Below are 26222 nucleotides of genomic sequence, written 5' to 3'. Positions count from 1 at the left end.
CTCTCTCAGACTGCCTTCCAGCCCAGGAGTCTTTTAACCAACAAATCCACTCATCTTTCTCTGGGCTTCATTATTATTACTGACCTCTTGGCAGCTTTTGACATTACTGACATCCTTTCTTTTCCAAACCTTTGACTTCAGTGACACTATGCTGTTCTAGTTTTGTTTCCTTTCCCAATTATTTCTGCCCCTTTTAACTTTTCTTTTTCCTCTCACCACCTGAATATGGGTCACCAGGTACAACCATCTTAAGGTCACCATATTGAACTGTGACCAGGAAACACCATTCATTTAAATCACAGTCCTTGTGAATGGCACCTTTGGATTTGTGTAGTGCACAGCTTGGGCAGCTGTATATAGCAGCCCTGTACCTTTTGCACTTCTCTTACTTATGTCAACAACTTCAGTTCCCTCTCTGCAGGCTCTTTCCAAAATTTCATGGGCAGCTTCTGCCCTGCACCACTGGAGAATATGGTGGAGCAGCCGGCACCCTGCAACCACACAGTCTTGCAAGAGTTTCTGTACCTCTCAGTGCCCACAGACAACAGTGGGGCAAACACACTGGATATTTTCTTGGCACCACTAATGCACAAATCCATGAATAAAGAGTCCCCTTGCTGGGGGGAGGGGCAAGATAGGGGTAGGGGAATAAGAGGTATGAACTTTTATGTATAAAATAAATAAGCTACAAGGATATATTGTACAACACAGGGAATATAGCCAATATTTTATAATAACTATAAATAGAGCATAACCTTTAAAAATTGTGAATCACTATGTTGTACACTTGTAACATATAATATTGTACATCAACTACACTTCCAAAAAAAAAAAAAAATCAGGGACTTCCCTGGTGGCACAGTGGTTAAGAATCCGCCTGCCAAGGCAGGGGACACGGGTTTGATCCCTGGTCTGGGAAGATTCCACATGCCTCAGAGCAACTAAGCCTGTGTGCCACAACTACTGAGCCTGCGCTCTAGAGCCCACAAGCCACAACTACTGAAGCCCGCGCGCCCTGGAGCCCGTGCTCCGCAACAAGGGAAGCCAACGCAATGAGAAGCACGTGCACCACAACGAAGAGTAGCTGCCGCTCTCCGCAACTAGAGAAAGCCCGTGTACGGCAATCAAGACCCAATGCAGCCTAAAATTAATTAATTAATTAATTAAAAATCAGAAAAAAATGTCCCCTTGCTAAATGGTCTCTATGGTTAGATGTCAAAATTTCTGGATTTAGTTAGAATCAACTTGTAAGTTTCTTTTAACTCTAAAAGCTACAATTTGGTATTATATTTCCATGTGCCAAGCTGGGTAGGCATATCATTTCATTCAATTCTCACAACAACAGTATGAAGTAGACATTACTATACTCATTTGTTTAAGGTTCAAAGAAGTCGTGTGACCTGCCTAAGGTCACACAGTTAATAATTGGTAGAGGTGAAACTTGGACCAGGTCAATTGGACTCCAAAGTCCAGGCTCCCTCCTGCTCTGTAAACTGCCTCTCTAGCACCATGCTGAGTCCAGGACAATATTAATTAAAACTAACATTTGTATTTCAATATACAGTTTTTTAAAATCTTATCCTATGCACAATTTCACTTAACGCTCAATAATAATCCTGAGAGGCAGGTAGTAGTGTAATCCTTAGATTTAGGTACAAAAATTGAAAACTGAATAAGATAAAATGACTTCTGAATCATTTTGATACGAAAGAGAGCCAAGATTGAACTGCAAGTCTCCACTCGCACTTTATTCTCTGCACCAGGCTCTGCCTAAGCGTTGATATAGAACATGTGAGCTGGGACTGAAGGGTTGAGGACAATGCCATTTTCTTTTTGCCTCTAATAACCTGTAGCCTGGTAATCACTGAAGTAATTGTTCATTTATGCAATAAATATTTATTGAGCACTTAGTATGTGCCAGGCACTGAACATACAAGGAACAAAGGCTGTCCCAGCTCCTGGATTCACGGGGTTTACATTCTGGTGGAGGAGACAAAAAGATAAATAAATTTCAGACAATGATAAGTGTTGCAAGACTATGGAGTAGGAAATAAAGGGAAGGTAAGTTTAAATAGACGTCAGAGAAGGCGTCTCTGAGAAGTTAACATTAACTGAATGAATGAGTGCATGTATAGCAACCCCCTGATGGATTCATTTTTCAAACTTATCTAGTTTTGTTGGCCAGTAGATTGTTTATGATTCTGATGCTGAATACTCTTTGGAGCTTATGTTGCTGATGCCAAAAGGGTAAGGGCAGAGGCGAAGAACATCGACGAATCCTTTCCAATTCATTTCGCTCCTCTGACCTTGCCTTTGCCGTCAGGGTCACTCCCCACCGCCACGCCCATTCTTCTGCCCCCGGATGCTTCCAGCCTGCGCAAGCGCAGGAGAAACTGCTGGTCCTAGTGGAGGGCGCGGATTCCACCCCAAAACGCATGCGCCCCGGGCCCGCAAGCCCCGCCCCGACCTCTGCGCCCGCTTGCGAGCCCTTGCCAATTCTCGGGGCGGGGACTGCGTGGGGAGGCGCGCGCTGGTGCGTGCGTGCTCCAGCGCCGCGGGCGGGCCAGTGAAGCCGGCGGCCCTGGCACGTGATCCGGGATCGGCGTGGTAGCTTGGTGGCTCCGTCTGTCTGTCCGTCCGCGGGTGCCATCATGGCGGACGCGGCCAGTCAGGTGCTCCTGGGCTCCGGTCTCACCATCCTGTCCCAGCCGCTCATGTACGTGAAGGTGCTCATCCAGGTATGAGTCGTCGCCTTTCCCTTCCTCGCCCGGCGCCCTGTTCGGTCGCCGCTGCCCAAGGCGCCTGAGAACCGGCTCCAACCTTCCGGGCCTTCAGTCTCCTGAGATGCTGCTCCTTCTTTGCTGCCCGCCCCTTCCTTCCCGGCAGGGACGACTTCCACCGCCCGCTGAGCTCCCACTGCCCGTGGGCCTTCCCGAGGTCTCGCCTCCCAGCCAAGCCGTGAGGCCCGCTCCTTTCCCGGTATCCGGCTGCCGCCCTGCCCTGCCTGATGGCTCCCCTGAACTTTGTTTTCTCTTCCCTGAGGTTGATCCTGGCTGGGCGCCGCCAAGGGCTTGCCAACCTTTCCTTCTCCGCTGCTCTGAAATTAGCATCCTTGTCTCCTCCCCGGCCCCAAACGCAAGACGTGAAATCTGTTGAAGACAAATTTGAAATTCGAGGGGAGCCAACATTTTATTAGCTTTTGTTTTCTCTTTTTTTGTTGCTGTTACTACTGCTCTTCTGTTCTGAGATTTTAGCACCAGATACCCAGAGAAACACAAGGAGTTCATTCAGAAGTGATAATCAAGCGATTGCTGAGTCAAATTTCGGAAGGATCCACTGAACCCTCTTCAACAGCAGCCCATGTGGCTCATGACAGTGAAAATCACATGTCAGAGTGATGTGAAATCAGTTCAGCTGAAAGTTTTATCGAGTTTAAGTATATATGTTAGTTTCTAATATACTCTGAAATAATTCTTAAATGGTATTTTATATTCACAGGCAAGTTTGCCCGGTTTTAGTTGACGATAGACCATTAGGTAGTGTTGTTCAGTTGCCTTTCTGAATTTCCCTGTGACGGGCAGGTCATTCATTTTTTTAACTTTTGTTGAGAGTTGACGTAATTACATCATGCATAGTACCAAGGATAGAACCCCTGTCCTCACCATCTGCCTTTCTGTCAAAAAATATGCAAGACACTAGGGAAGGCCTCATTTCTTATTTTTGAGTTAATGATACTAATCCATATTATGTGTTGCTGAGTTGACCGTTGTGGATTCAGAACCTATATGTAAAAAACTATTGTAAAATAAGTTGTTTAAATTAAGAACAAAGGGAATTCCCTGGAGGTTCAGTGGTCAGGTAGGACTCCACGCTTTCACTGTTGAAGGCCCAGGTTTAATCCCTCATCTGGGAACTAAGATCCCCTCAAGCCACTAGAGGCGGCCAAAAAATGAAAGAAAGAAAGAAAGAACAAAATCTTTGAAATGTATTGTGACATCTAAAACAGAATTGGCACATTTGTAGCTAGATAATATCTGAGGTAAAAGCATTTTGCAGTAAATCTGATATAAGCCCATTACTCAATCCTTATCCAGGAGGCAAGGTTTTCTAATGACATTCAGAGCTCTTGCCTCAAAAACTCCTTAATCCTGATTGCACAACATGCTTGTGTTGCCAAGTGTCTCAGGGGTTTTGGTGAAATTCCCAAATACTCAGTTTTAAAAATAGTTGTACAGTGACACTTTCAGGAGTTCTTTAATTGAACAGGTTGAGAATCACAGCAGGAGAGTCAAAACCATGTCCGACAACGTTCATTCTCTCAAGTATCCCTTTGGCACTAAAGAGTCTGAATATATTGTAGAAATAAAATGATGACATTAATTCTAAAATGACTCGTTAGATTGTTCATGACAGTCTGCTCCTTTAACATGGACTTAGCTTGTAATTATTTCCCAAATGAATTATCCCCAGCTGTATCTGCATTTGCCTTTTGAGTGGTTTGTTTTGCTAGCCAGATATGAAGTTGATGCTGGCTTAGTCTTCTCACTTCGTCCAAATATTAAAAATGTGCTTGATTTTCTTTAGAAAATATTTTTGAGCGTCCTCAGTAAACTGTAGCTTTGTTAACACAAAAATTCCCTTATTCTATTTTCAGGTTGATGCCAGTCTATCTCAGCTACATGGTTTACTTTGTAGAATTTGAACCGGAAGAAAACTTGGAGTTTATTGAAACCAGTCTTAAACAAGTGACAAAATTAAAAAAAAAAAAAAAACACCACAACTGACAAGGATGATACTTCATCACTGTCTTGGAAAATATACACTGCATTTTAACTTGTGTTAAAAATTATAACTCTAAATTTGTTCTTTATTCAAGACCTTGCAACCCAGGCATTCCGAGGAATGTTGCTTAGTATTGATATGGTCTCTTGTTTTTAAAGGTGGGATATGAGCCTCTTCCTCCAACAATAGGACGAAATATTTTTGGGCGGCAAGTTTGTCAGCTTCCAGGTCTCTTTTGTTATGGTAAGTGTCTTTGATTTATTTGGAATTGGAGGACATTGAAGGGTGTGATAGGAGTTACTGAAAAAATATATAGAAAGCATGTTTCCTTGAAATTTCTATGTAACCATTACTTTCAACTAGAATGTAAATCTCCGACTTGTGTTCTTAGCTCAGCACATTGCGAGCATCGATGGGAAGCGTGGATTGTTCACAGGCTTAACTCCAAGACTGTGTTCAGGGGTCCTTGGAACTGTGGTCCATGGTAAAGTTTTACAGGTAAGAAGAAAATCAATCCATCTTCCCATAGATTTAGATAACCTTTTTTTTTTTTTGACATCTTTATTGGAGTATAATTGCTTTACAGTGGTGTGTTAGTTTCTGCTTTATAACAAAGTGAATCAGCTATACATATACATATATCCCCATATCTCCTCCCTCTTGGGTCTCCCTTCCATCCTCCCTATCCCACCCCTCTAGGTGGTCACAAAGCACAGAGCTAGATAACCTTTTTTTTTTTTTTTTTTTTTTATTTTTGGCTGCATTGGGTCTTAGTTGCTGTGCGTGGGCTTTTCTCTAGTTGCGGCGAGTGGGGACTACTCTTCATCGTGGTGCGCGGGCTTCTCATTGCGGTGGCTTCTCTTGTTGTGGAGCACGGGCTCTAGGTGCATGGGCTTCAGTAGTCGTGGCTTGCGGGCTCTAGAGTGCAGGCTCAGTAGTTGTGGCGCGTGGGCTTAGTTGCTCTACAGCATGTGGGACCTTCCCAGACCAGGGCTCGAACCCGTGTCCCCTGCGTTGGCAGGCGGATTCTCAACCACTGCGCCACCAGAGAAGCCCTAGATAACCTTTTACGTACAGTTTGTTTTACTGATCAAGAGCAGTTTCAAAGATATACGTCTTTACATCCATGGCCCTTCTTCCTCTTGAAAAACATTTACTTGAAATACCCATTCTTAATTCTTGCCTGGGAAGCAAGGAGAATTTGTATAAAATGAAGTAATTGATTTTGATCTACGCAAGCTTCTTCCTCTGGACCAGTTGTTCTGAGCAGAAATTAAGTACACTCATTTGAGCTCCTGTGTAGCTCATTTTATTTCTTTGAAGGAGGAAGGAAGCTAGTTAAAACATACATTTCTTTCTCATGTTATTTTCCTCTTATTCCTAGTGTTACTCCTAGTAAATGTTTTCTGTTACAAACTTATTTTTTTAAAAACTTAACAAGATAAACATTAAAGTCAGGATAGTGTTTATTTGTGACTGTTTATTTCAGTAGTACTCAGTCCAGGGAATTCCCTGGTGGTGCAGTAGTTAGGATTCCACGCTTCCACTGCAGAGGGCATGGGATCGATCCCTGGTCAGGGTACTGAGATCCCACGCTCTGCAAGGCTCGGCCAAAAAAACCCACTGCCAATAGTACTTGGTACAATCCTTCATGTATTTTTTAAGGCTTTAATGTTGCCCCAATTCTACTTTTTTATCATTTGATGAGCAAATCGTGGTTTTGTTAATCGGTTTCATGATCTGATTGGCTTAGGTTTTAAATTCTCTTCAGACTTTGTTGAATTGAGTTGGAGAGGTTTTCCAGTTAGTTCCTCACATGAAAGCAGTTTTGTTATTCATTGTACTTACTCTTGTCATCATGCGTGTGGACTGAATGTTAGAAGCAGCATTTTGGGTGGCCCATGGGTCAGAGTGATGGAGTTTTAATGGGCCAATGTTTTTGGTGGATTGATTACGACTCTCTTTTCCAGCCACACTGTACTTTGGCTCAGTGAAAGCGTTCCTGTTACCTAAATGAGGTTTAGATTTTCATGTGGGAAAGTAGTTGTCATCCAGTTCAAAGAGGTTTATGTATAGACCAAGAGTGAAATTACTGCTTGAGATCAAGTTCCTTTATGTAAAGGAAAAGTAAGACAAACTTGAGGTAACCAAGTACCTGGAATATGTGTTTCACATGTAGCCAAATGAAATAGAACAGGATATTGGTACTATACTTAGTATCAAAAGCAACTAATACAATCAAGAAGAAAGACCAATTCAGGTCTTTGTGAACAAGAAAGAGTTCTGTATATCTGAACAAGAATTAAATTGAAATCTCTTCAGAATAATGTAGAAGAGACAGGTTGAAAATTTTATTAACGGAGTGAAAACCAAAGTCTAGAAATGAATGAGGATTTTTAAAAACTCCTGAAACTGTTAGAATTAATTCTGGCCAAAGACCTGGAATTTGACCAAAAACCATCATTTCGCTTAATCATGTTGTTTGTTCTCTTTCCTCTGATTTTATTTTTAAAATGTAATTCTTTTCGTAAAAGACAGTGTTCTCTATTTTTTAAATCTGGTTATGACTAGGAGGTCAATTGTCTGGTTCTTGTATTTCGCCTAGCCCATCTTCTATTTCTGAAATATCCCACAAATAATATTTCCTCTTCCAGTGCAGTCTGAGCTCTGGCAGTTTCATGTTCTCTTCTCCAAAAGAAAAAAGCATCTTCTTTTGTGGGAGTGAGGTGGTTTCAGCTATTCAGACTTAGCACCAATTCTCTGTTCTTTGTACAGTGAAGAAAAGCATCTTGCCCTAATTTGGTATTGGACCTGCTTTTCCCGTGAAAAAGCCCTGAGGCTTTTTCCATAGCCTTCATCCTAAGCTATGTTTTGTGTTTTCCGGTTTTTTTAAATTTATTTATTTTATTTTTGTCTGCGTTGGGTCTTTGTTGCTGCACGCGGATTTTCTCTAGTTGCAGTGAGCAGGGGCTGCTCTTCGGTGCGGTACGCAAGCTTCTCATCATGGTGGCTTCTCTTGTTGCAGAGCACCGGCTCTAGGTGCGCAGGCTTCAGTAGTTGTGGTGCGCAAGCTTCAGTAGTTGTGGCGCGCGGGCTCAGTAGTTGTGGCGCGTGGGCTCAGTAGTTGTGGCTCTGGGGCTCTAGAGCATGGGCTCAGTAGTTGTGGTGCATGGGCTTAGTTGCTCCGCAGCATGTGGGATCTTCCTGGACTGGGGCGTGAACCTGTGTCCCCTGCATTGGCAGGCAGATTCTTAACCATTGCGCCGCCAGGGAAGCCCCTAAGCTATGTTTTTATCAATTTATTTTCTGTTATATGTGTATGTTTAGTAAATAATGTTCTTGGATTTGGATCGTGTGTTTTCACTGTCATATTTCTCTAGGTATTTTTTGATTTCCTCTTTCATTTCTTCAGTGATCTCTTGGTTATTTAGTAACGTATTGTTTAGTCTCCATGTGTTTGTGTTTTTTACGTTTTTTTCCCTGTAATTGATTTCTAACCTCATAGCGTTGTAGTCAGAAAAGATGCTTGATATGATTTCAATTTTCTTAAGTTTACTGAGGCTTGATTTGTGACCCAAGATGTGATCTATCCTGGAGAATGTTCCACGCGCACTTGAGAAGAAAGTGTAATCTGCTGTTTTTGGATGGAATGTCCTATAAATATCAATTAAATCTATCTGGTCTATTGTGTCATTTAAAGCTTCTGTTTCCTTATTAATTTTCTATTTGGATGATCTGTCCATTGGTGTAAGTGAGGTGTTAAAGTCCCCCACTATTATTGTGTTAACTGTCGATTTCCTCTTTTATAGCTGTTAGCAGTTGCCTTATCTATTGAGTTGCTCCTGTGTTGGGTGCATATATATTTATAATTGTTATATCTTCTTCTTGGATTGATCCCTTGATCATTATGCAGTTTCCTTCCTTGTCTCTTGTAACATTCTTTATTTTAAAGTCTATTTTATCCGATACGAGTATTGCTACTCCAGCTTTCTTTTGATTTCCATTTGTATGGAATATCTTTTTCCATCCCCTCACTTTCAGTCTGTATGTGTCCCTAGGTCTGAAGTGGGTCTCTTGTAGACAGCATATATATACAGGTCTTGTTTTTGTATCCATTCAGCCAGTCTGTGTCTTTTGGTTGGAGCATTTAATCCATTTACATTTAAGGTGATTATCGATATGTATGTTCCTATTACCATTTTCTTAATTGTTTTGGGTTTGTTTTCGTAGGTCCTTTTCTTCTCTTGTGTTTCCCACTTAGAGAAGTTCCTTTAGCATTTGTTGTAGAGCTGGTTTGGTGGTGCTGAATCGTCTTAGCTTTTGCTTGTCTGTAAAGCTTTTGATTTCTCCATCGAATCTGAATGAGATCCTTGCCGGGTAGAGTAATCTTGGTTGTAGGTTCTTCCCTTTCATCACTTGAAATATGTCATGCCACTCCCTTCTGGCTTGTAGAGTTTCCGCTGAGAAATCAGCTATTAACCTTATGGGAGTTCCTTTGTATGTTATTTGTCATTTTTCCTCATTCTATGAGGCCACCATCACCCTGATACCAAAAGCAGACAGAGATACTACAAAAAAAGAAAATTACAGACCAATATCACTGATGAATATAGATGCAAAAATCCTCAGCAAAATACTAGCAGACAGAATCCAACAACACATTAAAAGGATCATATACCATGAGCAAGTGGATTTATCCCAGGATGCAAGGATTCTTCAATATACGCAAATCAATGTGATACACCATATTAACAAACTGAAGAAGAAAAACCATATGATCATCTCAAAAGATATAGAAAAACCTTTTGACAAAATTCAACACCCATTTATGATAAAAATTCTCCAGAAAGTGGGCATACAGGGAACCTACCTCAACATAATAAAGGCCATATACGACAAACCCACAGCAAACATCATTCTCAATGGTGAAAAACTGAAAGCATTTCCTCTAAGATCAGGAACAAGGCAAGGATATCCACTCTCACCACTGCTGTTCAACATAGATTTGGAAGTCCTAGGCACAGCAATCAGAGAAGAAAAAGAAATAAAAGGAATACAAATTGGAAAAGAAGAAGTAAAACTGTCACTGTTTGCAGATGACATGATACTATACGTAGAGAATCCTAAGGATGCCACCAGAAAACTACTAGAGCTAATCAGTGAATTTGGTAAAGTTGCAGGATACAAAATTAATGCACAGAAATCTCTTGCATTCCTATACACTAATGATGAAAAATCTGAAAGAGAAATTAAGGAAACACTCCCATTTACCATTGCAGCAAAAAGAATGAAATAACCAGGAATAAACCTACCTAGGGAGACAAAAGTCCTGTATGCAGAAGACTATAAGACACTGATGAAAGAAATTAAAGATGATACAAACAGATGGAGAGATATACCATGTTCTTGGATTGGAAGAATCAATATTGTGAAAATGACTATGCTACCCAAAGCAATCTACAGTTTCAGTGCAATCCCTATCAAATTACCAATGGCATTTTTTACAGAACTAGAACAAAAAATCTTAAAATTTGTATGGAGACACAAAAGACCCCGAATAGCCAAAGCAATCTTGAGGGAAAAAAATGGAGCTGGAGGAATCAGACTCCCTGACTTCAGACTATACTACAAAGCTACAGTAATGAAGACAATAAGGTATTGACACAAAAACAGAAATATAGATCAATGGAACAGGATAGAAAGCCCAGAGATTAACCCACGCACTTATGGTCAACTAATCTATGACAAAGGAGGCAAGGATATACAATGGAGAAAAGACAGTCTCTTCAATAAGTGATGCTGGGAAAACTGGACAGCTACATGTAAAAGAATGAAATTAGAATACTCCCTAACACCATACACAAAAATAAACTCAAAATGGATTAGAGACCTAAATGTAAGACAGGACACTATAAAACTCTTAGAGGAAAACATAGGAGGAACGCTCTTTGACATAAATCACAGCAAGATCTTTCTTGATCCACCTCCTGGAGTAATGGAAATAAAAACAGAAATAAACAAATGGGACCTAATGAAACTTAAAATCTTTTGCAAAGCAAAGGAAACTACAAACGACGAAAAGACAACCCTCAGAATGGGAGAAAATATTTGCAAATGAAGCAACGTACAAAGGATTAATCTCCAAAATATATAAACAGCTCATGCAGCTCAATATTAAAAAAGCAACCCAATCCAAAAATGGCCAGAAGACCTAAATAGGCATTTCTCCAAAGAAGACATACAGATGGCCAAGAAGCACAGGAAAAACTGCTCAACCTCACTAATTATTAGAGAAATGCAAATCAAAACTACAATGAGGTATCACCTCACACTGGTTAGAATGGGCATCATGAGAAAATCTACAAAGAACAAAGGCTGGAGAGGGTGTGGAGAAAAGGGAACCCTCTTGCACTGTTGGTGGGAATGTAAAGTGATACAGCCACTAGGGAGAACAGTATGGAGGTTCCTTAAAAAACTAAAAATAGAATTACCATATGACCCAGCAATCCCACTACTGGGCATATACCCAGAGAAAACCATAATTCGAAAAGACACATGCACCCCAATGTTCATTGCAGCACTATTTACAATAGCCAGGTCATGGAAGAAACCTAAATGCCCATCGATAGACGAATGGATAAAGAAGTTGTGGTACATATATACAATGGAATATTACTCAGCCATAAAAAGGAATGAAATTGGGTCATTTGTAGAGACGTGGATGAATCTAGAAATTGTCATACAGAGTGAAGTAAGTCAGAAAGAGGAAAACAAATATCGTATATTAATGCATATATGTGGAACCTAGAAAAATGGTCCAGATGAACCAGTTTGCAGGCAGAATTTGAGACACAGATGTAGAGAACAAACATATGGACACCAAGGAGGGAAAGAGGCGGGGCCGGGGGGTGGTGGTGTGATGAATTGGGAGATTGGGATTGACATATATATATATACTAATATGTATAAAATGGATAACTAATAAGAACCTGCTGTATAAAAATAAATGAAATTCAAAAATTCAAATAAATAAATAAAAATAATGTTCTTGGATTTTTGCTTTGCTTTGTTTTCCTTTTTCTTTTTTTTAAAATTTATTTATTTATTTTTGACTGCGTTGGGTCTTCGTTGCTGCGTGGGCTTTCTCTAGTTGCAGTGAGCGGGGGCTACTCTTCGTTGTGGTGCGCGGGCCTCTCATCGTGGTGGCTTCTGTTGTTGCAGAGCACGGGCTCCAGGGCTCACGGGCCTCAGTAGTTGTGGCACGTGGGCTCAGCAGTTGTGGCTCGTGGACTCTAGAGCGTGGGCTCAGTAGTTGTGGCGCACGGGCTTAGTTGCTCCGCGGCATGTGGGATCTTCCCGGACCAGGGCTCGAACCCGTGTCCCGTGCGTTGGCAGGCAGATTCCTAACCACTGCGCCACCAGGGAAGCCCCTCCTTTTTCTTCTTTTAGATAAGCACTTTTATGAGCTGATCAATCAGCATGTTAAACTTAGCAACAAGATCATCTTAGAGACACTTATTTCCAAGTGTTAATTAGAAGTAGAAATTAATTGGAGATTTACAGCCAAAAAAATCAACTATTTTAATTTCTGCCAATCAATAGAGTTTTCATTTTATGTTCTGTCTCAATAACACTATGATAGCCCTAATCATCCTTTCCTTTTCTCTTCCTTTGTAGCATTACCAGGAGTGTGACAAGGCTGAGGTATGTTGGAGCCGATTTCTATGCCTGAGTCCATTTTCCCTGCAAGCTACTGTTGCTCTTTGGTCCTCTTTAGGAAAAGGGACAAGCAGTCAGCTTTCCTTTCATCGTAGAGAGTGTTGGTATACGGGGTGGCCACCAGTTTGAACAGTTCTATTTAAAACCGTCAACATATCTATCTTCTTTCATTTTGATTTCCAGGAGTCAGGATCTGGAAATGTACAGAAAGAAGTTTCATCTTCCTTTGACCGAGTTATCAAGGAGGTAAGATGATTATGATTTCTCTAAATCAGAGCAAGCTGGCAGTTGTGGAATCAGGATCATCAGGCCTGTATGTTCAGTGTCTGTTCCAAACAAAATTAAACTTTCAATTTAATATGGGCTTTACTGCCTGTAGAACATAAAGAGAGAAAAAAGCATTGCTTGCTGTTTGGAATTTCAAGGAAACATAATTTGCCCACTCATCTTTAAAATTGAAGAGGTACTGAAACCTCTTATAATAGAGTTGGAAATCTCTGGCCCAAAAGTATTAAAATAGTGGCCAGGGCCTTTGTGTGTTGGATATTATATATCCAGAAATGCTTTTACAACATTATTCTGACTTTGAGATGTCCTTATCGTCCTTTTCCCACTCCTGTCTTCTACCATGGGAGTTTGTTGCATGCCTGACTTAATAATACTCTTTTATTTCTAGTCTTTACATTATCTAATTGTCTATAGAGACGTCACAATTTTTCATTGAAAACTGCCTTCTAAAGTATATATCACTGAACAAACATCACTATAGGTCAAGATGTCAGATGAGTCAACTTTGTTTTTTGTAAATTTTCATGAAGTGATTTTATTTAAAAGTAGAGATGCATGTATTAATATGTGTTTTATATTTTCTTAACTTTATTTAGTTCATCGTAAGGCTCTTAGAACTACCATTAGAGTAGGGGTGAGAGATCTCTTAACTAAATGAAGATAATGTTTAAATGCAAAAACGAACGACGGACCTGCTATATTTACAGCCTACCTCCAAGTATTGTGATTGAATTTTTTACTAACCTCTTTACTGAGTCCTGGACAAGAAAGATAAACTAGGGTAAATATAGAGCTCTAAGATACTGCACAGTTACGGGGCTGTGGTCGAAAAACAGATGAACGTCGTTGTGTTCTCCTTGAGACGTTGGTACAGATTAAATAGAGCCTGACATTTGTCTAGTGTAGATATCAGAGTATCAGAGTCTCTGAAATCACTCACAATGAGAGAGCAATTTAGTAGTCTAAATATAGGCCTCATAGTTGTTTGTTTGTTTGTTTTAATTTATATTTTTATTTATTTATTTTTGGCTGCATTGGGTCTTCGTTGCTGCGCGCGGGCTTTCTCTAGTTGCAGCGAGTGGGGGCTACTCTTCATTGTGGTTCACAGGCTTCTCATTGCTGTGGCTTCTCTTGTTGTGGAGCATGGGCTCTAGACGCTCAGGCTTCAGTAGTTGTGGCATGTGGGCTCTGTAGTTGTGGTGCACGGGTTTAGTTGCTCCACGGCATGTGGGATCTTCCCAGTCCAGGGCTCGAACCTGTGTCCCCTGCATTGGCAGGTGGATTCTTAACCACTGTACCACCAGGGAAGCCCCAAGCCTCATAGTTTTATTCCAGCTAGGTTACTGTTTGCTGGTGACTTTCCCTATTTCTTTTTTTGGCCGCACCCTGCAGCATGTGGGATCTTAGTTCCCGACCAGGGATCGAACCTGCACCCCATGCACTGGAAGCGCGCAGTGTTAACCACTGGACCTCCAGGGAAGTCCTTTTCCCTGTTTCTTTGCTTTTGTTTTTCTCATCTGTAAATTTGAGAAGATAACAGAAACCTGCTTTGCAGAGAAATTTTGAGAAGTAACTATAACAGTATTGAAATCCATGAGTGAAAGCTGTGCTAGAATGATAGTGTATTATATTGCATCCCATTCAGGCTACTCTTCCTGACTCCAGGAAGGGCAGGAGTGCTCTGTCACTCACTCTCTTATTCTGCAGTGTCCACCCACATGACTTCTCTCAGGAATTTGAGTGTCATTTACTTAGATTTCACAAGTGTGTGTTGATTGTTTCTAGACAACTCGGGAGATGATGGCCCGTTCTGCTGCTACTCTCATCACACATCCCTTCCATGGTATGTTTGCAGTTGATAACTGAAATCTGATTTTTTATCTTTCTTTTATATCACGATCTCTCCTGACTACTTAGATAGGTTGGCATGGGAGTTCACTAAAGTGCCTTGCCTGTTTGTTTTTTGTTTGCCTGTTTTGGCTTTTATCCAGTTTATCCAGATAGCATAGTGTCTTTAGGTGGGAAAACCTTTTTTTTTTTTTTTTCCCCAGGGCTATTAAAATTTATCTCGATGTAGCTTAAAAATCTTTTCTCTGTGTTCTATAGTGATCACTCTGAGATCTATGGTACAATTCATTGGCAGAGAATCCAAGTACTGGTAAGTGTTTCTGTTTTCAAGTATTCAGGGAGATCTGTTGAAGCCAAAGTATTAGAATAATAATACTTTACATTTTTATGATGCCTTAGAGCTTACAAAACAAATTCATATATCTTATGTCATTTGATCTACACACAAAAAAACAGTAAAATAGAAGAAAAAGGCCCAGACAGGTTTAGGAGCCTACCCAGGATCTCAGAGTAAGTTGCAGGACCACTGAAGCCAGAATTCACCCTGACTGCATGTGACTACACCCTTAGGTATTAATATCTCCACTTCTATCTCTAAATTCAACTGTCTTTGCAGAGTGAGGGTGGTAGAAAAGGGAGCAGGGGTGGAGGTGTAAGTTTCACCTTGTCAAAAGTGGTAATTGAACATTTTTTTTTGATAGCTCCAAAATAATCTTAATGTATTTTACGTTTCTTTCTTCTGAACCTAGTGGACTTTGTGACTCCATAGCAACTATCTATCGGGAAGAGGGCATCCTAGGATTTTTTGCGTGAGTAAATTACTGATTTGTGCATGTGATTTTTGTGTGAGTAGAAAGCTTTAATGAGAACGAGGACACGACTCCTTGTTTAAACCTCAGAGAAAATGTACTCTCTGGGTTTACTTCATGTTGAACTCCATTTAGGCCCGTCTGACTTAAATTCTCTTGTAGAGATCCCAAACTTTTGTTCTGCACATCTAAAATGTTTGAAATGAGGGTGTTTTTTTTTTTTTAACAAATAAATTCATTGAAGTTTCTACCCTTACAGTGAGTTCTCAATTACTATATAAGTTGATGAAATGAGGAAAGTTCATTTTTGAAAAATGGAAAATTATCTAACATGTATCTTCCTTATCTTGAGAGAATACGTTTTTGCACTGTATTCATTCCCTTGAATTTACTTTGGAAGAACTTAGGCTACTACCCTTGTTCTTCTGTTAACAACAAAAACCGCATTATTAACTAAATGGTCCTTTTTAATTTTCAGAGTGTTTCCACATAGTTGATTTTATGTTTGAGTATCATAAATACTCTGGGAAATAGGCAAGACAGCTATTATTATTCTCATTTTAGAGATTAAAAAAAAAACTGATGCTCTGGGAAGTTCATTTGCTGCCCGTCACATAGCTGATAAGTGGTAGAAGTGGCATTTAAACGCTGGTCTTCAGTCTGTGAGGTAATGTTTGTCCCACTCTTCCACACTGCCTCACCTCGGTTAACTAGGCCCTGGAAACATGTTTTTTGATGCTCTTCACCTGTATCTGTGTTTGGGCCATTCTCATTTTGTAATTTTTCTCATCTTTTGCCCTGCCAAATTTGAATATCAAGTAGTTTAGCAATAATCATATTTAAGTCTCTTCTCCGAAATAGGCACACTTTTTGCCTCCCTGCTTATAGTTATTAATAGTAAGGTGAGCCATTGGCCATATCTTAGAGGGGTATAGCCGACCTGCATTTTTTAAATGAGAATAAAAGTCATTAGAGATTAGCCTCAAGAACAGTTATATTAACTAGAATGAATTGGTTAGGTTCTCGTATTCAGTGTCTTTTCAGTTCTCTAGAATGTTTTGAAATTAATTCTTTGAGAAATGTTTATATTGAGTGAATTATCTTTTTACTGATCACATTTCTTGGTGCTTATTTTTATTGTTTCTTCATGTAGGGGTCTTATTCCTCGCCTCCTAGGTGACATCATTTCTTTGTGGCTCTGTAACTCACTGGCCTACCTCGTCAATACTTATGCACTGGACAGTGGGGTAGGTTGTGCCCTTGATGAGATGTGCTGGTGCTGACTTCATTGTATCCACCTGGCAGCTAGGTTAGCTTTAAAGTAAGATGGCAGTTGGTTATGTGCCAGACTCGTCATTATATAGCTATATATTAATAGTCACAATTTTAAAGGCTAATGGAATGACCTATACTGTTTACTATAGAGAGATGCACCTAGAAAGTCCCTAGGGTGTGGCAGAGTGAGCCTAAGAGTCTACCTTTCTCCATGCTGCAAGGAGATCACTTCTTTATTGATGCCTAATGGTAGAGGACATTATGAAGCAGGATAGTTTTATAGTGTATGCAGGTGTTTCATCTAATCTGAAGTGTTAAGGGGACTCCTGTATTGGGCTTTCTGGAAACCTTAGCCTGGGGGCGGGGTGGGGGGTGAGAATCAGCCTTCCCTAAAAGCAGTGTTTCTCCAGCCTCAGCAGTTGTATACCTCTTTGAACACGGGCAGCCCCAAAGCATGGTGGGAACTAGGACACACCCAGGCCAGGGGTAGGACTAAAAATCCATGTCCTTGGTTTCTTGAGTACTGAGACACATCTTCCCCACAGCATCTGGTACACAGCTAGGTGTATATGGAGGGAGTGACTTGTCCCTCAGTATACCGTCAGTGTTGTTTCCAGGGATTGTCTCAATATTTCTAAGACATCGGAAAAGGTTACCAGTCGCATTTCTGTTGTTTTTGAAATCCTGAGGCTATTATATTTGTTCCTAAGCCATCCTAGTCTAATATGAACTTGTCTGTTAATGTTGAATCAAGTTGATCATTTTGATCACTGCCTTTTTATGCTTAAAATGTTTTATGTTTTCATCCTCTAAATTAATTTTCAAGTTGTCAAAGAAACTAATAATGCAGAGATAGAATATATTGATATGGTTGGGGGCAATTAGCTGTTATATCAGCTTAATTTTCTTACTCGTTCTAATAAAGGCTCTCTTCCTGTTCTAGGTTTCCACCATGAATGAAATGAAGAGTTATTCCCAAGCTGTCACAGGAGTAAGTTTTTAAAAATCCTTTGAGCCTTTTAGGAGTAGGTTTGTTTGTTTGTTTAATATTTATTTATTTGGCTGTGCCAAGTCTTAGTTGTGGCACGTGGAATCTTCGTTGCGGCATGCAGGATCTTTAGTTGCGGCATGTGGGATCTAGTTCCCTGACCAGGGATCGAACCCAGACCCCTTGTATTGGGAGCGTGGAGTCTTAGCCACTGGACCACCAGGGAAGTCCCTTTTTAGGAGTAGTTTTCTTTTCTTCTCTTCCCTTCTCTTTTCTTTTCAATTTCTTTGTTGTCACTGCTTTAAAGCAACCAGCTGTCTCACAGGAGAGTCTCTCAAATTTATTAATATTTTTCAGAGGTAAGAATAACCCAGAGTCCCTGCATCACAGTAACAGTAATAACAAACCTCCATAATTTGGTGCTGTTCAGCTTTCAGAGGGGGTAAGTGGGCATTTCTCATCACAGATCTGCCCCTGCTTCTCACTGTATCATGCTGAACCTGTATTGGAAAATTCACCCTCTTGAATCATGTGGAGTCTTCCAGTAGTTGACTTTTGAAGTAGTTTCCATTGTCTTTGGAAGGATGTTCATGTTGTCTTGTTTTCTTCAGGGCTATTTTGAAATGCTTATTTAGTTGTATTTACTTTTAAATGATGAAGTTCAGTTTTATTTGAATGAGGGCTCAATCACAGAATAAGAGAAGCCTTCTGGTCTTTGATTAAAAGGTTGCATGTAGTGGTATGGTAAGAGGAGGAAACATCTGCAGGCTCAAAAATGTGTAATTTAGTCTCTCCTGGGATACTGAGAAAGCAAAACCAATGTTGGAGTATTTGACCACAGTGGCACTAAGACTAAGGGAGAAGAATAAAGGAGACTAGGAATGAGTTAGTAACTTAGCTGTCTTTTTACTCTTTTACAGTTTTTTGCCAGTATGTTGACGTATCCCTTTGTGCTTGTCTCTAATCTTATGGCTGTCAACAACTGTGGGTAAGTGCCTTGCGTTTCTTATCTTAGTAGTTGGCTGCCTGTATGCCTGACAGGTAGGGCAGTCCTGGTAGAAATTTGGGGAGGATAGTACAGTTGGTACTGTTAATAGATTTCCTAATTTTTTTCTCTGTCTGCCCCATGTACCAGCAGTCCCATCAATTTATATTATAAGCAGCCACTTCATATCCTTTTTTGGAATAGAGAAGGGCACAAATAATATTTCTCAAGCATTTATAAATAATGTGCACTTGCCAGTAGTCTAGGTTCTTTTCTGAAAAGGGTGGGAAAATTACCAAATTGCTCTACTTTCACATTTTTTCTTTTTTTTTAATATTTACTTATTGATTGATTGGCTGCGTCAGGTCTTAGCTGCAGCACGCAGGATCTTTCGCTGCGGCACGCAGGCTTAGTTGCCCCGCAGCATGTGGGATCTTAGTTCCCTGACCAGGAATCGAACCAGCGCCCCCCGCACTGCAAGACGGACTCTCAACCACTGGACCACCAGGGAAGTCCCCACATTTTTTAAAAAAAAAACTTTTTTATTTATTTTTGGCCATGAGGTGCGGCATGCAGGATCTTAGCTCCCTGACCAGGGATCGAACCCATGCCCCCTGCATTGGTAGCACAGAGTCTTAACCACTGGACCGCCAGGGAAGTCCCTCCTTTGTTTTAAGTCCTTATCCTCTCTTTCAAAAGTTACAAAAAGTATGTCAGGGATTGAATGACAACCTGTACCTGTTTTTCCTCAGGGCTTCATGGAGAAAGTGAGTTTTCAAGTAAGAAAAGTAGGAAATTTGGTTGAAAATGGAAAGTTTCTTGACCTTTCATGTACTGGCTGGGGAAGGGGGTGGGTGTGGTGGTGGACACCACTGATTTCCAGCTTCTAGGTGCCATCTGACTCTACCAGGTTGGACAGAAGTTTTGCCTCGTTTTTTTTTTATTTAAAAAAAAATTTTTTAGCCACGCTGCGCGGCTTGCAGGATCTCAGTTCCCCAACCAGGGATCAAACCTGCAACCCCTGCAGTGGAAGCGTGGATTCTTTTTTTTTTTTTTTTTTAATATTTATTGATTAACAAATATTTATTGAGTATATATGGTGTACTGCTATAAAGTGAATGGTGGTTTTTTTTTTTAATTTATTTTATTTTCGGCTGTGTTGGGTCTTCGTTGCTGTGCGCGGGCTTTCTCTAGTTGTGGTGAGCGGGGGCTACTCTTCGTTGCGGTGCGCGGGCTTCTCATTGCGGTGGCTTCTCTTGTTGCAGAGCACGGGCTCTAGACGCACGGGCTTCAGTAGTTGCAGCACGCGGGCTCAGTAGTTGTGGCTCACGGGCTCTAGAGTGCAGTCTCAGTAGTTGTGATGCACGGGCTTAGTTGCTCCGCAGCACGTGGGATCTTCCTGGACCAGGGCTGGAACCTGTGACCCCTGCATTGGCAGGTGGATTCTTAACCACTGTGCCACCAGGGAATCCCGGAAGCACGGATTCTTAACCACTGGACCACCAGGGAAGTCCCAGAAGTTTTGCCTCTTGATTTATTTCAAAACTCTGTTCCTCTGGAGTACCTGCCACAATATGCCATTATACATGTCATTGTTTTCAAACAAGATATCTAATTGATAGCTGTGTGGAGTTTTGAGCACAGTTACCATATTCTGTTTGTTTTGTGATTTGTGGAGCAGCTGCCACATTTCGGCCCAGAGCAGGCTTGAAGGATTGGTTAAGTGTGTTGTTGTTGTCTTTGTTGTTGTTACTATTACTATTTGCACTTTTTGAGAGAGGAAGTGATAAGGGGTTATACCTGAGTAAGAGCATGTAGTCACCACCATTTCACGCCACTGTCCATTGTCATGTTTGGAGTCTTTTGAATACTACTTAGTTTTTAAATTCCCTTTCCCTGCTTTTTAATCGTATAATTACTATGTTCTAGGATTTCATTTGTCCACAAATTTAAACCTAGATGTTTTAGAAAGTAAGTACATAACTGGTTGAAGTTTCTGTTTATGTTATGTTGATTCAAAACCTAAATGTAAGGGAGGGCGATCCGTTTTGGATGCTCAGTCTTTCCCCTGCTCCAATAGAATTTGTTTCTTCAGAACTAAAATTGCTTCTCAGGGAACTTTCCAGGAAGAATGTTTTGACAAAGATTTACTGAGCTCTTGAGAGAATGTTTCGTAAATGTTGACTTCAGTAGCTAACCTTTTATTCTATTTCAGGCTTGCTGGTGGATGCCCTCCCTACTCCCCAGTATATTCTTCTTGGATAGATTGCTGGTGCATGCTACAAAAAGAGGTACTTCTCTCTCATTCTCTCTCTCCCTCCCTCTTTCCCTCCCTCCCTCCCTCTCCCCTCCTCGTATTTTATTTTGTTTTGTTTTTGTTTGTTTTCTTAAATGTCTCTGGAATCCCAGGTTAATTCTTGTACGTTATTCTTTAGTTACCAATTAATGTACCCTTTTTAGTGTTCCATGTGTCACTCTGGCATAGTAATAAAATGTGCTGTTTGGAAATCAGGAGAGGTAGTGAAGAATTAAGAATTCCTAGATGTGATCTGGAAGCCAGTTGAGTGATCACATTCAAATTACAAATAAGGTCTGGGTAGACAGTTATCCTGGTTGTTAAAATGGTGCCCTTGATTTCAGATTATTTTTTCCAACCTCTCCTTTTTGTAACTTTTCAGAATCTCCTAATATATTCAGGTGTTTTCCTACAGTATTTAGAGAAGCTGAGAAATAAAAAGTTACTTATTTATGACATTATTTGTCACAATGTTGTTGAAAGGGCTGTTCTCTTACTTCCAGAGTCATGTTAGTGAATGATTTTGTCCAGACTCCAATTTATTGTTTGTTATTGCTGTGAGGTGTAGGTCATCTCCAACCAAAAATTCTTGATGAATCTAGGCAGAGCTTTATTAGGAACCAAAATGATAAATGGCTGTGGGCTAAATTTAACATGGAATCACTAAAATGGCCATCAGTTGAAAGCTGTTTTTGAATGAGAAGCACTTTTTAAAGGATTGTAGAAGAAATTGTATGAGGAAACTCTTTGTTACATTATATTATAGCACTGGTGACACATACGAGAAAGGCCTTTGTTCACAGGGCTCAGGCTTCCCAGCCTGAACTCTGAATGCAAAGGCCTAAGTGCTGCTGGAGGGGCTTTTGCTCAGCATGCCCAACAAGCCCTTCTGTGAACCCAGGCCAGGACACTTGGATGGTTGCCAGACAGACCTAACATGAACATTCTGGGTTTCATTCTGAGTTTTACGTTCTCGGTTGGACAATCTCCTTTTGTGGTCCCCATTTAAAAGGAAAGGTGGCCCTTCTTTCCCCACTTCCTAACCAGCCCCCTGCTATAGGAAGAAAGCAAGTAGAAAATTATTAGGGTATCAGACACCTTACCTAGGGAACGGTTAGTCCTTTAAATGCTTAAGACAACAGCAAATCTTAATTGAGCACTTACTGTATATGAGACATTATGCAAAGAGTTTTTCATGTATCAGCTCACGTAACCCTCAAAACAACCGTGTGAGGATAGGTACCGTTCTTTATCATCCCACCTCACATATGAAGAAACGGGGACTTTGAACGGTTAAATAATACCAATTATGTAACCCAAGGTCACACAGCCAGTGTTTGGGAGCGCAGGATCTACATGCAGGTTGTCTAACTTCAGAGTCTACTCATTTAAACTCACAACATTACTACTTTAATTATAAGATTTTATAAGTACTCCCTAGAGATCTACCATTCCATTCAAAACAAATAAAATCTGGCACAGGGACTTCCCTGGCGGTCCAGGGGTTAAGACTCCACGCTTCCACTGCAGGGGGCGCAGGTTCAATCCCTGGTCAGGGAACTAAGATCCCACGTGCCACACGGTCAAAAAAACAACCAAACAAACAAAAGCTGGCACTTAACTGTGTGATAGGACTGTTCTCAACACTTTATATGAATTGACTCATTTGATAATCCAGTTAGCTAGCAAGTGGCAGAGCCAGAATCCAAACTGGGAATTCTGTCTAAATAGGTAAGAAATACTTGCCTTTATCCGTGTGTCAGAATTGTAGTTAGTTCCACAAACGTTCAGCTTAAGTCAGAGAACACACATTGCTGCTCTGTAGAGATAGTCCCGGTTTCATCCTGGTCATTTTAGTTATGTTTCTCAGAGATATGTCCAGTTGTCTCTGCTGATTTGGACTGGCTGACCTCATTTTCACACTAGACTTTATTTGTATTTATCATTTTTTTTTTTTCCAGGGAAATATGAGCCGAGGAAATAGCTTGTTTTTCCGGAAGGTCCCCTTTGGGAAGACTTATTGTTGTGACCTGAGAATGTTAATTTGAAGATGTGGGGCAGGGACAGTGACATTTCTATAGTCCCAGATGCACAGAATTATGGGAGAGAATGTTGATTTCTATACAGTGTGGCACGCTTTTTTAATAATCATTTAATCTTGGGAAAATGGAGGTGTTTGGTGTCTGCCTTTTTCTGTTCTTTTTTCCAGCACAACATAATTTACCACCGATATTCCCCCTTTAGTTATTCTGAAACATTTTTACTCCAGATTATTTTACTTAAAGAAAGAAGTTGCTTTTACCTAAAGGTACAGGCAGGTTGTCATGCAATTTGAGTCTTAATTTAAGGCTTTGTAAAATGAAGAGTACAATCCTGTGAAGAAAGAGAAATAATTCTGTGAAACTTAAGAAAGTTAATAAGGCAAATGATATGGGAGGTTATAAGTTACCTTTTCTTTAGTAGACCTTAAAAACTCAGCAGCATCCACCAGAATCTGTCTCCCAGTATATTCTTCTAAGCACATTTAATTAACCCTGTCTCTCATACTTCAAAGAAAGGACAATACACTGCTAATCTACCCTAGAAAATCTCTGCATGAGGCATCCATGCCTTCAGTCTATTATTGCAAAGCAATAAATTGTGTTGCCGCCAACAACAACAACAAAAGGACAATTAGAGAGAATAAGCAAGATTTGGAAAGGAAGCATAATGGCTTTTATTTTTCCAAAAGAAATTCTTATTATCATATAAAATATGAAAAGCAAATACTGCGGCATTAGTCCCCTTCTCTAAGAGCTAAGTCTTTGCCAATCCCTAAATTACATCATTATACAGTTCTAATTGTATATAATCTTTTGTGCGTCTGTTTTTTATTTTGTTTGCTTTTTGTTGTTGCAGAAGGTGAGTAGTTTGTTTTTCATTCCTAATGACACACTTGGAAGGTATACTTGTAACTTCACGTCTGGTAATGCAGACGTAAGTCCACAAGATTCTTAGGATATTGACCACCTCGCATGTCATACCCTCAGTTAGGCATGGTAGCATTCATAGGAGGGGGAAAAAATCATTTTAGAAGGGAATAAATTTCCACTCAAGCATAAAGATCTTATTTACTCAGGTCTTTTAAAAGCAGGTTAAAATGCTCTAAAATGAGAAAGCATTTGGTTTCACTTACTTAAATCCACTGGGTTGTTGCCAAGTGAATAAGCACTGAATTTGCTGTTTCTCAGAAGAATTTGCTACTTCCCTATCAAAGCTGCAGCACCCACACTATTAGAGTGGGCGTGCAGGGTCTCCTCCCTCCCCCGGGGTTTAGGAATGTAGCCTGAACCTCCTGAGTAGCTTACCTTGAAATGTCTTTGATGTCTCTTTGTCTCAAAAAGGAATGTAAATTTTATATTCTATTCAATATTATCTGCATTTGTTTTAATATAAAAATGTTTTGCATTACCTACTTTTTTTCCCAAAAAAAATCTTCAAGTAAAGATGATCTAGGAAAATGTGCCATGTTTATTATCCTGTGGCTTCTGTTCTCATACACGCTACGCCTGCCTAGTCGAGAAGCTTGTCTGACTGTGAGAACCAGTCTACCACCAGCGGGCGCCAAGGCTTTGGTTTTGCCTACGAAAGTCGGGCTGTGGAAAAATTTCCTCAAGGCCTGACATTATTCAGAGTACTGGCTGATCAATCTAACTGCATCCAAGCTATAAGTCCAGTAAGGGTACTATACCCGTGGTCCTCCATAAAATTTTATAAGCCGTTAACATACTCAGAGTCTGAAATTTATTCAGGGGCTAGTAAATGCAGGTAGGTAGGTACTCTTAAGATACACATGCAAGAAATACTGAACTGACTCATTATATATGTAAATCATGTAAACCTAGATAAGGATTATCTAGTAAGCTGCACTTGTGAAACTGGGCAAGTGGTTTGCTTTGGCAGTACTGAGCTGAGTCGCCAGGAAATATTCCCCCTGGGGACTCTGCTGGTCATTGAAGCTTGACTGAAGAAAAGAATGTGGGGTTTCCTGGAACTTTGGGGTGCTTGTAAAAGTACCAGGGTATACAAGCAACCTTAGGACGAAAGAAACTTTAAACATAGTCCTATATCCCAGCTAAACATACCCTAGCTTTGCTATGATTTCCTACTTTAGAAGTGTCCTCCTTTCCCTCTCCCCATTGAAATTTTTCTTATATGGTAAAATTCAGTTCTAGTGCCATCTCTTTGTGAAGTCTCTCTTAGTCCTCCCAACCGGATGAGATCTTTGCCTTCAGACTTCTCCCCTAAGTCTCGTAATTATACTGCAAACTAAACTGACAAAACAGAAACTGCATCCAACACCAAGTTCAAGGCTTACACAGCAGTGGCATTACTTCTCTCTGATCTGAAAATCTGTGAAAAAAATTATATTTGGCCCACCAAAACAGCCTCACTGGGCTTTGTCGGAAAACTAGCCGGTGAAGTAGCAGTGCATGAAGTCGGGTCAGTGTAAGGTACTATGGCAGGTAAGGGGAAGCAAGAAGAGAGAACAGTAGGGAGTAATGACTGCCAAGCCTGTTGTATAAGCTTTAGTTCTCATAATCTTTGGTAGAGTAGGTATACCCACTTTAGAAATAAAGAAAATGAGACTCAGATTAAGTAACTCATTCAAAATTATACAGCTAGTAAGTTTTAGAGGAGAGTTCAAACCTGAGTCTTTCAAATTCCAAGGCATGTTTACTGCTTCATAGAAGCAATGAAATGCTGAGAATAAAGTAGCCAGCGAACCACATGGTAAGTGATCCCTCTGAGGACAAAGGCCCTGCATTTTAGTCACATCAGTGAACCAAAGAACAAGCCTCCCACAGAATAGAGTAGAATGGTCTTCAATCAGGAAAGATAAACTTTTTGCCTCTGCAGAATGATAAATAGGTGAAGCAACTGAAAATAGAGATGATCACCATTACTTTTGTATACTATTATGATTTATGCAGATGGAAAGCTAAGTTACTGTACGGGAAGGATTTTTTCCTAGGAGTACCTTCAGTCCAATGTATTGGAACTCCTACTACATTTGAAGGTTAACATTTTTTGAAAGTGATTTACATGTCAGCTCCTCAATGGATTCTTTTTTTTTGGCCCTGCTCCGCGGCTTGTGGGACCTTAGTTCCCCAACCAGGGATTGAACCTGAACGGTCAGCAGTGAAAGCATAACCACTGGACCACCTGGAAATTCCCTCAATGGATTCTTCT

General features: G+C 40.4%; 1 protein-coding gene across 1 annotated transcript; it reads left to right on the top strand.

Moving 5' to 3' along the window:
• The first annotated feature begins 2445 nt into the window (after nt 1-2445).
• Nucleotides 2446-24495, top strand: MTCH2 (mitochondrial carrier 2). Its single transcript, XM_061203318.1, has 13 exons — nt 2446-2738; nt 4941-5025; nt 5174-5280; nt 12460-12486; nt 12685-12747; nt 14575-14632; nt 14896-14947; nt 15387-15446; nt 16600-16693; nt 17665-17712; nt 18630-18697; nt 20910-20985; nt 22952-24495. The coding sequence occupies exons 1-13, from the start codon at nt 2652-2654 to the stop codon at nt 23036-23038; spliced, it is 912 nt and encodes a 303-aa protein (XP_061059301.1). The 5' UTR covers nt 2446-2651; the 3' UTR covers nt 23039-24495.
• Nucleotides 24496-26222: the final 1727 nt, after the last annotated feature.

Source organism: Eubalaena glacialis, chromosome 10 (assembly GCF_028564815.1).
Source record: "Eubalaena glacialis isolate mEubGla1 chromosome 10, mEubGla1.1.hap2.+ XY, whole genome shotgun sequence".
Taxonomy (NCBI): Eukaryota; Metazoa; Chordata; class Mammalia; order Artiodactyla; family Balaenidae; genus Eubalaena; species Eubalaena glacialis.
The sequence above is the reverse complement of the archived record's forward strand: the minus strand, read 5'-3'. Positions and strand labels throughout refer to the sequence as shown.